Source organism: Vitis vinifera, chromosome 16 (assembly GCF_030704535.1).
Source record: "Vitis vinifera cultivar Pinot Noir 40024 chromosome 16, ASM3070453v1".
In the NCBI taxonomy this organism is placed as follows: Eukaryota; Viridiplantae; Streptophyta; class Magnoliopsida; order Vitales; family Vitaceae; genus Vitis; species Vitis vinifera.
In genome coordinates this window covers 7052267-7068760 of record NC_081820.1, presented here as the reverse complement: position 1 = coordinate 7068760, position 16494 = coordinate 7052267, and the positions used below count along the sequence as shown (strand labels likewise).

At 38.5% G+C, this 16494-nt stretch overlaps 1 protein-coding gene across 1 annotated transcript in view; it reads right to left on the bottom strand.

Moving 5' to 3' along the window:
- Window positions 1-16494, bottom strand: part of LOC100256070 (uncharacterized protein At3g06530) — an 81020-nt gene that overhangs the window by 29842 nt on the left and 34684 nt on the right. Inside the window, exons 14-24 of the mRNA XM_010663957.3 lie at window positions 15586-15725; window positions 15376-15468; window positions 13367-13547; window positions 12920-13020; window positions 12638-12790; window positions 12255-12408; window positions 11808-11941; window positions 11540-11621; window positions 11284-11446; window positions 498-573; window positions 119-292 (exon numbers count right to left, since the gene is read on the bottom strand). Of these exons, the coding sequence (XP_010662259.1) occupies window positions 119-292; window positions 498-573; window positions 11284-11446; window positions 11540-11621; window positions 11808-11941; window positions 12255-12408; window positions 12638-12790; window positions 12920-13020; window positions 13367-13547; window positions 15376-15468; window positions 15586-15725 (1451 nt within the window). The remainder of the gene's footprint in view (window positions 1-118; window positions 293-497; window positions 574-11283; window positions 11447-11539; window positions 11622-11807; window positions 11942-12254; window positions 12409-12637; window positions 12791-12919; window positions 13021-13366; window positions 13548-15375; window positions 15469-15585; window positions 15726-16494) is intronic.

Genomic DNA, 16494 nt, shown 5'->3' with positions numbered 1-16494 from the left:
ACATAGATGACCAAACTCTTATTAAATATCATGAGTATTTAGAAAGAAATTGTATTTTTCAAGTGCAAAAACATAAAATGAAATGAAAAATGAGAAGTAAAAGGACTCTTCTATTTACCTCCAGTAGAAGGCATAGGATTTCTACTTCAATCTTTGATAGCTTTTGATATGGTTCATTCAGCCCAAAATGATATTGACTACGTCTTCTTAAAAGTTCTGACAGAAATAACTCCACATCTTTAATATGCATAACTTCACCACCAACTCCTTTAAGCAAAGATAAAATCCTCAGCTGCCAAACACATTAACGTCAGTAATTGTTTCATCCCAAATGACAATGGTGGAATCTATTATACATGAAAATTATAAAAAAGAACCTAACATAAAAGAAAGGCACTTGAGACATTCTCTCCATAAGTTGGTATTGAAGGGACAGCTAGACAGCCCTTAAAATACGAGTACCAGAATGAGAATAACCAATTAAAAGTTACGTAAACCTTTGCATATGAAGAAAGCTTTAGAGCAAAGTCCAAGATGAAACGCAATATGTCTTTCTTTGTAGATTGGTCAAACCTGGAAGAGCATGTAAAAAAGAATTTTTTTAGCTCAATAAAATACATAATTCAATGCAAGTAAACAATGGATTGATGGTAATGATGATGAGGACGACGAGGAAGACGATTGTATTTAAACTGATGATGATGATGATGATAAATTACATAATTTGATGTTAGTGACTGACTGATGAAAATGATAATAACAAAAACAATGATAATGAAGATTGTATTTAAACTAATATAGGACTCCAGGAAAAATAAAAGGATTTAGAAATTTGAGCAGTCAGGAAAATGTGATATCCATCAACTTTCTTGGCAGAAAAAGTGAAATTACTCAATGCAAAATAAAATCCCGCAATTAACTCAAAAACTAAGGAAAACTTCAGAGAGAGGAAATAGGTGACAAAGGATCAGTAAAGGTCATTACAAAAGTAATTCTTGCATAACCAGTTCAACATATGAAGCAAAAGCAAGAGAACAATTTTCCTGAGCCAGAGAATAGAATAAAAATTATACATCAAAAGTTTTGACACTAAATCCTACTATAATAGTTCAGAACAACCAAATCTTCACTCACGACATGTTCCCAAATTAACAATTAATGTGAGCTTCAATACAGCCTGTGCTTCCAAACCTGCTGTCAAGATAAAAACACAACTCAAAGCTGCTTTTATATTGGACTGCTGATGACAATATCTGGAAATTAAGAACTCCAAAAGCAGGTTTTGACAACTGAACAGTAATTAGGGTTCCTTAACTTCTAGAGCAAAACAGAGGGAAATGTTAATCAGAAAGGATATTTGCTAGTCTCTGGTCATACAATAAACTCTGGAAAAGCAACAACATCAGCCCAATGCCCATACCAAATCCAATACAACCAACACTCATTATATGTTAGCATCTCCAATAATGCATGCTAATGTATGAATTAAAATGGTCCCCCAAATCGGTTAGGTAAAAAACTGCTATTGAGTTTAGCAAGTAATCCCACCATAGACACATGGGTGTCTATTCTGATCAGGAATGGGTTGAGAAAGAAGTTCTAGCTGGATAGACACATGGGGGACTGCATTTTTTTTTTTTTTTGATAAGTACATAAAATTAGTATTAAAAACGCCAAAAAGGGGGCGCACCAAAGTACGCATCATGTATACAACAGCCGCCAATAAGCGCCAAAAAAGTACAGGGAAAACAAAAAACCTACTCCCTCAAATCAAACCCAACCAATCAATAAAATCAATTATGGACATCGAGCTTTTGCTTATAAACAGTTTGGTTCAAGTTAACAAGTTGCACATAAACAAGATTTTTAGTCTTTGAACAAAAAGCTCCACGTTCTCAAAAGATCTTTTATTTCTCTCTTTCCATAATGTCCAGAAAATCCATAATGGTGTTGCTTTCCAAACTTTTTCACTTTCTCCTAACAAAGATCTATGTCAACCTAATAGAGTCTCTCTTACAATGGAATGCATCACCCAAATAAACCCTTAAAAAAGAGTCACAGCACCCTTGCCTTACCACAATGTAAAAGGATGTTATCAATAGACTCCTCATAAGTTTGACAAAAGAAGCATCTATTGGCCAAAGACCAACCCCTCCTTTGTAGCTAGTTGAGTGTTGAAGCTTTCACTCAAATTGTCTCCCAAGCAAAAAAGCTCACCTTAGGTAGATCCCACACATTCCACACAACACCTACTGGAACGACATTGATCTTCCCGCCTCAAGGCTAGCATAAAGGGATTTAACAAAGAAGGTAGCACACTTTGCCCCCACCCAACACACCTTATTCCCTCAACTACCACCTTATCTTGTAACCTTGCTAAAAAGCACTCCAAAATATCAATCTCTCAATCCTTTAGACACCTTAAGAAGTTAGGAATCCAAACACTGCTCTCATTAGAATGCAGCCACAAGACCACCACCTAAGCCTCTTTAGAGTTAGCTAAGGCAAATAAGGAGAGAAAAAACACATTTAAAGGCTAATTGCCACACCATTTATCTTTTCAAAACTTAACCAACTTCCTTATGGTCTTCCATAACCCAACACCATAGCCACCTCTCACTTCCTTAAGAGCACCAACCCCCTTCCATTTCCCCATATTTACCACAAATAATTTGTCTCCAAAAGGCCTCCCTTTTTATTGCAAAGTGATAATTCCACTTACAAGGAGTGCCTTGTTAAGCGAATGAAGGTGCCTAACTCCTAGGCCCCTTTCCTCTGGTCTGAACAAACGGTAATCCACTTCACTAAATGAGGTTTACTTTCTAAGGTCCCACCTCCCCAAAGAAAATCCTTTTGATTTTTTCCATCCTTAAACATCCTAACCTCAACATTCGGAATAGAGATATAAAGTAGATTGGCAAGCTAGCTAACGTACCCCTAATCAACATTAGTCTCTCCCCTTTGGAAATATATTGTCTTTTCCACATTGCCAATCTTTCATGGAACCTTTCTTCCACCCCATCCCAAACTGCCAAAGAATTATGAGAGGCGCCTAGCAAAAGTCCCAAATATGTGGTCGGGAGTACACCCACTTTGCAACCTACGTCAAAAGCCAAATCCTCCAAATCTTCCACCCTCCGAACCAGAATGAGCTCATTCTTGGTTAGGTTAATTTTCAAACTCGAAATAGCCTCAAACCACATAAGCAACCAACTTAAATAGGTCATTTGGAAGTGAAAGGCCTCACAAACCACCAATTTGTCACTGGCAAAAGACAGATGAGAGACCTCCAATCCCTCTCTATCTCTACCGTTCACTTTGAAACTAGTAAAAAAAAAAAAAAAAACACCTTCCCTTGGCCTTCTAAGAAAACAACTAAGCGTCTTCATGGCTAGCACAAACAAATACGATGAAAGCAAATCTCCTTGCCTTAATCCCCTAGAGCTCTGAAAAAACCCTGACAAGGTATCATTCGCTATAACCGAGAACCTTGGTGAAGAAATGCATCAACTAATCCAATTGATCCACCTTTTCCCAAAACCCATTTTAAGCATGGGGTACTGCTATTTGAAAGAGGCTTTCTTTTGCATTTCAGTCTAACATCCTCCAAAAATGCTAGAGTAGCAGATTTGTGGCAGGTTGGGAAGGGTGGAGCATATTGGTCCCTTCATTTCAGTCTTCATTTTCAGGGTTGGGAGATAAAGGCAGTGGATCAGTTTTTGGAGCTCATTCAAGCTGTGTGCTTGCACACACTAGGAAGAAAATTTGAATGCAGAGGTAGGAAAATTAGGGGAAATTCCAAGTCAAATATTTCTACAACTCCTTATGTACTAAGAATTCAGAATTGTTTTCCTGCTCAAGAAGTTTGGGATATCAGTGCTCCTTTAAGGGTCTGTTTCTTTTTTTTTCCTGGCAGGTTAAATAGAGGAAGTTTCTTGTGAAGAGACGGTGGAAAATGGTAAACCACTCTAATCTTTGTAATTGATTTTCTTGTGAGGAAACAGTTGAATGGGCATTAAAAAAATCTCCTGTTGGGATGGAAAATTCATGAATAGAATTGTTGAATATAATGTATGTATAGTATACTATCTTTCCTTGTTAATATAGGTCACATGTATGGTAGTTAGGACTCCTAGCCTTGTATATATATATCTCTCAATTGTAAGTAGAGATTAGATGAATGAAAATAAGGTTTTTCTCCTTTTTCTCTCTCTCTCTCTCTCTCTCAACATGGTATCAGAGCCAAAGGAGAAAACCTAATTTTTCGGTTTAGCCGTGTACTCAATTCCGGCGAACCCTCTCTTCCCGAACCACCCCGGACAACCTCATCGCCGTCGGATCTCCACCACGCCGGCAACCCTTTCCGGCGAATTTTTCCGGCGACCTCTTTTCCGGGCACCGACCACATATTCCGAACCGCCGGAGGCTGATCTACACGCCAGTGGAAACCCCACCGGCAACCGGAGTCTCACGCGCCCCCACGCGCCGATCTTCCCCGTCGGACTGTCACCCACGCGCCGGCGCGTGACGGCGCGTGGCTCACTTTCCGGCCACGTCCGACACATCTCCAGGCTCGTCCGGCGGCGTCTTGGCCTTCTAGCCCTCCGGCAGCCCCCCCCGAGCCCTGCATCTCCACCTTTTGTTTTGTTTTTGGCTTTCTTGCCATTCCGACCACATCTGACAGGGCTTCCTCTCCATCTCCGAGGCTTGGGTACTGCTTCTCTTCCTCTCCAGGCACGTCACGACCTTTTTCTCCGCTGATTGCACCTCTCACAGCCGTGGTCTCACTGTTTGTCTCTCTCCGCCGAAATCTGCACCCATCTTAGGGCTCTCTTCGATCCAAATACGTGAATATGACCACCAAAAATCAGATCTTTACCTCTGTTCTCTCTGGATCTCTTCTGATTACCTCAGAGAAATTGATTGGCAGTGAGAATTATCTCTCCTGGTCTGCCTCTGTTGAACTTTGGTTTATGGGTCAAGGATATGAAGATCACTTGGTTACCCAGGAGGCAGATATCCCTGAGGTTGACCGCGTACAGTGGAGGAAGATAGATGCCCAGTTATGTAGTGTATTATGGCAATCGGTTGATCCCCGGATTCTTCTTCATCTTCAGGCCTATAAAACTTGTTTTAAATTTTGGACTCAGGCCAAAGGATTATACACGAATGATATCCAGCGTCTCTATAAGGTGGCTTCTGCTATTGTCCATCTCAGCCAACAGGACTTGGATCTATCTACTTATATTGGTCAGATTGCCTCTCTTAAGGAGCAGTTCTTGACTGTGATGCCTCTTACTCCTGATGTTGGGGCTCAACAAACGCAGCTTGACAAGTTCTTCATGGTCCTTACTCTTATTGGCCTCCGTCCGGATCTTGAGCCTATTCGTGATCAGATTCTTGGTAGTTCATCAGTTCCGTCCTTGGATGACGTGTTTGCTCGCCTCCTCCGTCTCTCGTCCACACAGACTTTGCCATCTGCTAGCGCTTCAGATTCTTCTGTGTTAGTTTCTCACACTACCTCTCGAGGAGGACGCAGTGGTACCCGAGGTAGAGGCCAACGTCCTCATTGCACTTATTGCAATAAACTTGGCCACACTCGTGATCGTTGCTATCAGTTACATGGAAGACCTCCTCGCACTGCCCATATGGCCCAGTCCTCTGATTCTCCGCTGCCTCAGCCTCTGAGCTCCTCTGCATCTCAGACATCTCAGGCTTCTATTGCCTCTGTTGCCCAGCCTGGTAATGCCTCTGCTTGCCTTACCCACACATCGTCTCTTGGACCCTGGATTTTAGATTCTGGAGCATCTGATCACCTATCTGGTAATAAGGATCTTTTCTCCTCTATTACTACTACCTCTGATTTACCTACTGTTACCTTAGCTAATGGTTCTCAAACTGTGGCTAAAGGTATTGGTTTGGCCCTTCCTCTGCCTTCTCTACCTCTCACTTCTGTCCTTTATACTCCTGAATGTCCTTTTAATCTTATTTCCATCAGCAAAATCACTCGTACTCTTAATTGCTCTATTACCTTTTCTGATAAATTTGTGACCTTGCAGGACCGGAGTACGGGGAAGACGATTGGCATAGGACGTGAGTCTCAAGGCCTTTATCACCTCACCTCAGATTCATCTCCTGCAGTTTGCATTTCCACTGATGCTCCTCTCCTCATTCACAATCGTCTGGGCCACCCTAGTCTCTCCAAGTTCCAGAAGATGGTTCCTCCTTTTTCCACTTTGTCGTCGCTTCCGTGTGAGTCATGTCAGCTTGGGAAACATACTCGTGTCTCGTTCCCAAAGCGTTTGAATAATCGGGCAAAGTCTCCTTTTGAGCTTGTCCACACTGATGTTTGGGGTCCTTGTCGGACTGCGTCTACTTTAGGATTTCAGTATTTTGTCACTTTCATTGATGACTATTCTCGATGTACTTGGTTGTTTTTAATGAAAAATCGAGCTGAGTTATTCTCTATTTTCCAGAAATTTTATACTGAAATCCAAACCCAGTTCAATATTTCTATTCGTGTGTTACGCAGTGACAATGCCAGGGAATATTTTTCAGCCCAATTTACTTCGTTTATGTCTCATCATGGAATTCTTCATCAGTCTTCTTGTGCTCATACTCCTCAACAAAATGGGGTAGCTGAACGCAAGAATCGACATCTTGTTGAGACAGCTCGTACTCTCCTCCTCCATAGTCACGTTCCTTTTCGTTTTTGGGGGGACGCTATTCTTACCGCTTGTTATCTGATTAATCGTATGCCCTCCTCTGTCTTACATGATCAGATTCCTCACTCCCTTCTTTTCCCTGACCAACCACCTTATTTCCTTCCTCCTCGTGTCTTTGGTTGTACTTGCTTTGTTCATATTCTCACTCCTGGACAGGACAAGCTTTCCGTCAAAGCCATGAAGTGCCTCTTCTTGGGATATTCCAGACTTCAGAAGGGTTATCGTTGTTATTCCCTTGAGACTCATCGGTACTTTATCTCCGCTGATGTCACCTTCTTTGAGGACTCACCATTCTTTTCCACCACTTCTGAGTCTCTTCCCGTTTCTGAAGTCTTGCCCATTCCCATTGTCTCCCCACCTGAAGCTATGCCCCCTCGACCACTTCAGGTTTATCATCGTCGCCCGCGTGTCGTTGCTCCTCTCCCTTTTCCTGAGGCATCTGCTGACTCACTTCCTATCCCTTCGGCTTCACCTGCCCCGGCTCTGCCTTCTCCTCATGACTTACCCATTGCTGTTCGGAAAGGTACTCGCTCTACTCGTAACCCTCATCCTATTTACAATTTTTTGAGTTATCATCGATTATCTTCACCCTATTCTGCTTTTGTTTCTGCTATATCCTCTGTTTCTCTTCCCAAGAGCACCCATGAAGCTCTTTACCATCCAGGTTGGCGACAGGCAATGGTGGATGAAATGGCTGCTCTGCACTCTAATGGCACTTGGGATCTTGTTGTTTTACCCCTTGGTAAATCTACAGTTGGTTGTCGTTGGGTCTATGCAGTTAAGGTTGGTCCTGATGGTCAGGTTGATCGCCTTAAGGCCCGCTTAGTTGCTAAAGGCTATACTCAAGTTTATGGTTCTGATTATGGTGACACATTCTCCCCTGTTGCCAAGATTGCTTCTGTCCGCTTGCTTCTCTCCATGGCTGCTATGTGCTCTTGGCCTCTTTATCAGCTGGATATTAAAAATGCCTTCCTTCATGGTGATCTTGTCGAGGAAGTTTATATGGAGCAACCTCTTGGTTTTGTTGCTCAGGGGGAGTCTGGTTTAGTGTGCAGGTTACGCCGTTCTCTATATGGCTTGAAACAATCTCCTCGAGCATGGTTTAGCCGTTTTAGTTCTGTTGTTCAAGAGTTTGGCATGCTTCGCAGTACAGCAGACCATTCAGTTTTTTATCATCATAACTCCTTGGGGCAGTGTATTTATCTGGTTGTTTATGTGGACGACATCGTCATTACAGGCAGTGATCAGGATGGTATACAGAAACTAAAGCAACATCTTTTTACCCACTTTCAGACCAAAGACTTGGGGAAACTCAAGTATTTCTTGGGAATTGAGATAGCTCAATCCAGTTCTGGTGTGGTCCTTTCTCAAAGGAAGTATGCTTTAGACATCCTGGAAGAAACCGGTATGTTAGACTGTAAACCGATAGACACACCTATGGATCCGAATGTCAAACTTGTACCAGGACAGGGGGAGCCTTTAGGAGACCCTGGGAGATATCGACGGCTCGTAGGTAAATTGAACTATCTCACCATTACTCGTCCAGACATTTCTTTTCCTGTGAGTGTTGTTAGTCAATTCCTACAGTCACCATGTGATAGCCATTGGGATGCCGTAATCCGTATTCTTCGATATATCAAAAGTACACCAGGCCAAGGTGTATTGTACGAGAACAGAGGTCATACTCAAGTTGTTGGTTACACAGATGCAGATTGGGCTGGGTCACCCACAGATAGACGTTCCACTTCAGGGTACTGTGTTTTTATTGGAGGTAATCTAATATCTTGGAAGAGTAAGAAACAAGATGTAGTGGCCAGATCTAGCGCTGAAGCCGAGTATCGAGCTATGGCTTTGGCAACATGTGAACTCATATGGTTGAGACATCTTCTTCAGGAGTTGCGATTTGGAAAGGATGAACAGATGAAACTCATCTGTGATAACCAGGCCGCATTACATATTGCATCCAATCCAGTCTTCCATGAAAGGACCAAGCATATTGAAGTTGACTGTCATTTCATTAGAGAGAAGATCGCATCAGGATGTGTTGCTACAAGTTTTGTCAATTCGAATGATCAACTAGCAGACATCTTCACTAAATCTCTCAGAGGTCCTAGGATTAAATATATTTGTAACAAGCTTGGTGCATATGACGTATATGCTCCAGCTTGAGGGGGAGTGTTGAATATAATGTATGTATAGTATACTATCTTTCCTTGTTAATATAGGTCACATGTATGGTAGTTAGGACTCCTAGCCTTGTATATATATATCTCTCAATTGTAAGTAGAGATTAGATGAATGAAAATAAGGTTTTTCTCCTTTTTCTCTCTCTCTCTCTCTCTCTCAACAAGAATATATGTTACGACTTCTAGGATTTAAAGTTACAAGAAGAGAAGGAAAAGTGAATTGCTTGTGGTCATTTGATGGACGTTTTAGCCAAAAAAAAAAAAGGTGTACATCCTAGCTTAGGGTAACATACACACCCCCACCACCACCCACACAACTTAAGGAAGATAAAAAACCCTGTACAAAAGATGCCAAATGTTTCGCTCCTTCAGGGCAAAAGATTTGCCAACCTACAACAAAAAATGCCCCCGCAAACATAGGGGTAACACAACCCCAAACCAACTTTGCCCCAACAAAAGATGCCAAATGTTTGCCAAACAACAACAGAAAAATGCCCATGCAAACTTGGGGATAACACACACAACCCCAATCCAACCCAACCCCCCACCCCCAAGGTTGGGGATTTGCACTCAAATCCCACCATATCTGAATCATGTTGTAAAAGGCAGTATTGAGACAGGGTAATCTACAAAATCTTAGCTGATGGTTGATGTGGAACAGGGCAATTAATAATGTGATAGTTAGAAATTTAAATATATATATATATTCTATCAACGCAAACACATGAAGCATGCTCATAAAGCTGCATTTGAATATGAATGAGACAATAACAATACATAACACCTATTTTTTTGTCTACTTCCTAAGATGTAAAAATGTAGTTTATACCACACAATTCAGGGTATAATACAAAAGTAAACCAAGATTGTCCAAATTCCCCTACCTCTTGATACTGTAATCCACCTATTGATTTACCCATAATCCATCCACTTTACAAAAATGACTCTAATCATGTTCAATCTCCACCATTTAAAGCCCAACTGATAATGGTCTTCCTGTAGGCTTCTCAAAGGGCACTTATTTTGACTCTATATATGCCACCAGCTCTTTGATACCATTCCTTCTTCTCTATTGTATCTTCCATCTTGTTATTTGGAGTCTTGTTTGGAGTGTCAAGAGGCCTTTTGGGAAAAGGCAAAGTGAGAAGTGATAATAGTCCTTGAAAATGGTTGAACTTAGAAGTTGATTGATTTTACTAAAGGAAAGAAATTTATAAGGTGAAAATATGTATTTATAATATAAGCATGATGGGTAAAAGCTAGACTACTAAAGAGTTTAGATGAGCCCACAGCATAAATTATCCAAAAGCCTTTACTTCAATTGCCAAGGAATTTTATACATGTTTCACTCTTTATTAATAGCTAATTTAAATTGGCCTTTTTACTGTTAGATGTAATCAATTCATTCTTAAATATTGAGCTTCAGGAGAAAATATGTTATACAACCTCTAGGATTTAAAGCTTCAAGAAGAGAAGGAAAAGTGAATTACTTGTAAAAGGTTTCACACAACCTGAAAGTCTCCAAGAGCACGGTTACAAGAGAGACAAAACCTTTACATATGCAGATGAGATAGTCCATTGTACTTCAAAATATTATCTTGGTAGTTCATAACCATGTGATTTATTTAAGAAACAATTAGTACAAACAAATTGAAACAGCTTAACCTAGAGCTAAGGCTGAGAGTATTTGTGAACTTATTTGGCTGAAGATTCTTCTTAAGAACTAGATGTAGAAGCCCAGCTACCCACAAGTTTGTACTATGATGATAAAGCAACAATCAACAGGGCACCTAAGCACATTGCAGTGACTTAACACTTTTTTCAAAGGAAAATTCAAGTTTAGCCAAACTTGTACACCAATTGTGAAGATAGATGTTCTTACTAAGTGAATAAGAAGTCATGTTTCAACAGATGTTGGACAAGTTGGACATGTGTGATGTGGATGCACCAACTTGATAGGGAGTGTTAAGAGTTTAACTAGTTAGTAAATGAAAGGGTGTGCCTGTAATTTCCTTCTCCTCTTTGCATCAAATATATATCAAAGAATCTGGACTATAGAGAACAGTACAAAAACCCTTTTCCTTTTTCTTTCTCAGTGTTTCTCTCTGCTACTCTTTTTTCTTTTTCTTTTCAACCAAGCAACTGAAATTTAGACAAGTTCCATTACAGGCTGGCCTCCAATAATTCACACAGTTTAGGAATTAAAAAACATTTGTTTAGGTTACTTCAGTCTACCAAGTAATTGTCATTTGCCACATAAAAATTAAGAGATATAAGCACTGATAAAGACAATATTATTTCCATGAGCAAGTAGAAGCAACTAACAAGAATAAACAACACACTAATAACATAGGATAAAATAATGATGAAACCTCTGTCCGATAGTCTGTGGCACTAAAAGGCTATGACAGGAGGAGCCGAGCAAAGATGTAAAAAATGATGGGAGAACATTTCTGTTTGATAATATCAGCCTCTTTTGTTGAACGATTAAGCTGAAAAGCTCTTCAAGAAAATGACTCTGAACTTCTCTGTTCCCTGCCATTTCACTATATTAGAATTAACCCAACTTGAAGTAGAATCATGTGTACTAAAATTGCAATCAAAATATCTCTGTCAAAACAACAATACCACTTTTTCTACTAGAAAAATCAACACGAGAACACAGTGTGTATAGCCGTTCAATGCATTCCATAGCAGCTAGCCGCACATCCTGAAAAGAAAGAAAACAGATCCTAAGGAATCCAGATATGACATATGGTGAAAGTGTAACTAAAATAGAAAATAGAAGACAAGAAATGACTAAGTTTCCATTCTTAGAAACTACATCAGAACCTTCACAACAGGGGTTTCAACAAAAACTGCAGAGAACATAGATCAATGAAACGTAAGTCAAAACCTGGTTATCACTGGACAGTGGAACAAGAACAGAGGGAAATTCGTCTAGGAGTTGAAAATGTAAGCTTTGTTCTGACTGTGAACAAAAGAACAAAAAATAATGAAGAGCCTCAACCTGAACCGCAACAGAAAAATCTGCAAGACACAAACTGCAAAAAATGAGAACAATGAATGCCAAATATTTTTAGAAGATAAAAATGACAAGTAAAACATAAAATCATAGAAAATAAATTTTGAGAAGCTCTTGATATATATATATATATATTTGAATTTGAAGTACAACCAACCATTCCCGGTATAAAATGATTTTTCTTCTAGAAGAAAGGAAGAACACAACCAAGAGAAAAGTACAACCAACCATTCCCGGTATAAAAAGATTTTTCTTCTGGAAGAAAGGAAGAAAACAACCAAGAGAAAATAAAGTGCACAAGGAAGATATAGTTAAAACCTTCTTCAGTAAAGAACTTGGATAGGTTACAAATAGGATAGATCATGATTTTTGTAACAAGGGAATGGAGATGATCCTTAAAAACATGCTTTGCTTCAGACTCAGCAAAGAAGACAAATAGATTCTGAAGTGTGCATATCCATTTTCCGTCATCCTGCAACAGAAAAAAAGTTCACATATTCAGGAGTGAAAAGAAAACAAAACAAAATCCAGCTACAGAGTCAGAAATAACACAGAGCAGGTGTTTTCAAAATCCAGCTACAAAGTCAGAAATAACACACAGCAGGGCAGTTTTCAAACTTCAAAAACAAAAAAACAAAAACACACAAGAAAATTAAAAAAACAAAACAAAAAAATAAATCACAAAAGATAGAAATACCTACCAGAGAAAGATCCTTAGGTGCCTTCGAAATAAAGTACTCTATTAACCTCCAAAATATGCAAATTAGAATATTAGCATTCAGTCTTCTAGGATCACTATCAACTAGCTGATCCAGGAAAGCCTTACAATCCCGTAACACCATTCTTGTATCAAACTGTCAATTGTTTGGCAAAACTAGATGTCAAGGAAGGAGAAATGCACAACTTGAAAAGATATTCAGCAAACTAATATTGAAATATAGTGAAATATAAAAATACAGCCAACAACGATAAACTCCATGTACCTCTTTCACAGATGCAACATCACCCCCAGATTCAAACATTCTCCACTCAGTTTTCAGAAGTGGAAATGAAGCTTCAAATAATGCAAAGAATTGGCCATGATCTAACACATTCAATAAAAAAGGGAAAGAAAAACATAAGAGAAACTCAGCATCTCAACAATTTGTTCAAAGTAGGATAATAATCACACTCTTACAAATCAATAAAATCACACCATCATGAATTGCATATGCTACAAGAGTGAGATAGACATGTCCATTTTACATATATCTTTGACTAATAGTGTGATAACACCAAATAGCTTTCTCTTGCTAACTTTTACCTGCCTTATTACGCATCATGAAAACATCTAAAGACAAGCAGCATTGACCTTTTGTGAATATCTAAACCTAGAGTCGCAGGAGAAGTGGAACTACATTTTAAGAATGGAAAAGAAAGAAAAAGTGTACCATTCTTTTGTAATATGAACGACTGCATCATAACCAAGAAGAATAATGTCTTCGACGACTCAGAATAATTGCAGCATTCAATTAGCCAAGGCATGTATTCCACAGGGCGCATCGAGAAAATTTCTGCTAATCCTCTAACAATATCCATATTAATTGAGGATATGTGTTCACGGTCCAAAGTCTGCATTGTTTTCAAGATCAGAATTCTTATTGTACTGTAGTGGAAACATTAATGGATTCAGCAACAATAATAAATAATTTAGAAACTAAAACAAAACAAACAACAAAAACGAAATGAAAGATAAATAGAACCTAGCAAGAAAATCCTTAGAACTTCAGTATACCATATACACCTTTAAAAGAGATTATTCATTTCTCTAACTCTGAGATACTTGAAGTCAGAAAGAAAATAATCAAATATATATTAATGCCAAGTAGAGCCTTTGTTTATCAGAAACAACTATTTCATGCAACAAAATCAAAAGCAAAAAGAAGGATGAGAAATCCTTCTGACAAGTACAAGCACCTCTATACAAAGTCTGATAAAAAGGTAAATAAGTGTACACTAGTTCAAAAAGGCAAATCTATCCACACAAGGACAAGCAGGTTATGACAATGCTCACTTTCACAGAGGTAAAACATCATATACAAAATAAACCAAATGTCTTGCTCCACATTTTACTAACGCATCCACCACATGATTGCCTAAGCCAAGAGCCCAACAGAAGGAACATAACAACACTAACTAATTCAAGGAGGTAAAAAAAGTAAAGCCTTATTACGGATAAATAAGGCTTTAATGTCAAGTCTCCCTTTCTCCTTATTAAGCAAACAGTCGACCAATTCACCAAATATCAATGCTGCTTATGTCTAACTCAAGAATAGAGTTATGGCCAATGTTACATTACTACATGCCATCTCGCCAAACATACCAGTTTCATCAAGTGCCCAATACTAAAACTTCTAGAAAATCACCTAAGAAATGTCAGTGGAAGAAAGACCCTCCAACAGGCACCATTGTTACCTTTGCATAGGTAACACCTCCTTATAACTCTAATTTCAGCTTCAATAGCAAAACCAATCTCAGCAGGAGAAGGAGAAAAGAATGAGGTATAAATGACCATAGGACTCCCTAATCCTCTTATGCAGAACACCACAAATCAGAAGATAAAGTTTTAAATGGCGTTCTCATCTAGATCTTCACTAATAGAACCCTAAACTTTATGAGGGGTCAAATGATAACGAATAACAATAAGGAACAGTCTCACAACTTATTAGGGTTTGCTGGACCCAACTTTTATCAAGCTCCGGCATGTTTTGCTTTTAGTAAGCCCCTTCAAGGTGCAGTAGAGGGTACCACAACTTAATTTGTTTGGGGAAAAAAACCAAACTATGCCGAATAACACAACTTGAAAATTACTCTACCAGTCAATTTAGAAAGTATCACAACCCAATTTGAAAAGCTTCAACTTGATCATTACAGAAATATTTAATACCAAATGGAAACAAAAAAAAAAATACAGAACTTATCAAAATTGCATCAGGGGATGCACTAGGTAATACATTCTGAATCTAACTGGTAAACTCGGCTCAAGAATATTCTAGGTCATGAAGATTCTAGTCAAGATGACATGCAATCTTCTAATCCCAATAATAATAATAATAATAACAACAAGAAAAAGGGAAAGAGGGAAAACAAAAGATCACATGCAATCTTCACATCCCAAACAAAATATTTATTATATCAGATTTTGTAATTGTGGGAATGATTTTTCATCCTTCTTTTGTACTTTTAATCTATTTTAATGAAAATATTGTTCTTATAATATATATGTATATATATATAAGAACTATTATAATAATGCAATTTGAACTTACTATTTTGCCCCTTTTAATGTAACTTCCAAGAGATGAATCCCCATCACCACTAAAGGAAGAAATTTAGAGAATATAAAAACACAATTAAACAAGACAAGATATACTGCATTGCCTCCAGATAGATAATTTACCTTTTCTGGACTGGAGGTACCAATGAGATTGCTATAAAAAGGCCAACTTAGTTCCTTGGCAGATTCCAAAGCCTTCAGATTTAATCCCTGAGTCTGTGTGGAGTGAAATAAGAGATAGTGTTTAAACATGAAACAACAAAAAGTTAAAATATGTATCTATATATAGATGACTGACAAAGATCAAACTCTAACTAAATGTCAGCAAGAAACCTTTGGCAGGATCAGAAGAATGGAAAATATCATGGTGGCAAGTTTCTTCATGGAATCACTATGAACATGGAAGCTTGAAATTGCATGCTTGAGGCATGTGACAGAAACATCAACAGCCAAGGTTGTATTATTAGATGCACCTGCAAATCCAGAATGGAATGAGAAGAAACCTAGCAATAATCCATAAAAGGCCAAATTTGCAGGGTGTCCATAACCGAAAAATGTTTAAAATAAATAAAATTAAAAACTAAATAATAAATAAAAACAAGTTGGGTGGTAACCAATATAACATTTCTTTCCTCAATGGACGTTTTTCTTTTTACCCCTTTTTTTAACTCCCATCATGAAAGATTAAACTAGATTTGAGTTAAAATGAGCATTTCCTTGAGCATTTTTTCTGATTCAACTTTCAACAGCACTTCCTTGAAGAATTTTCCTCCAGACAAAAGAATTTGTGGTGCATAAACTTTTCTTTTACACAAGAGGAGCCCTCAAAAGCAATAATTGTCCACCAAAGATCTTTCAGAAAAATAAGACAAGAACCACACCCCACAGATGAAACCTTGAATGGGAAAATAACATGACAAAAATGATACTCTGGGCTTCAAAATATTCCAATGAGCCCCATTTGTGATTGATGGGTACCAACATATGTGCTAGATAATTCACCATTTTGGAAAGGATTTGATCAAACCAAGTAGGTTATAAACTTCTGAAACAGTAAATTTTCTGAAAATTCCTTATCTTTCATTATTTGGCAATTTTACATATTGGGGTGGTATGGTGTCAAATTATGCGCTTTGTAAACTCTCATTGAAAATTCGCATATATATATGAGAACAATCATTGGAAATTCAAGGGGAAAGAAAATCTCCAACAAAGGAGGCCATATGCTTTGCTCCTTGTTTG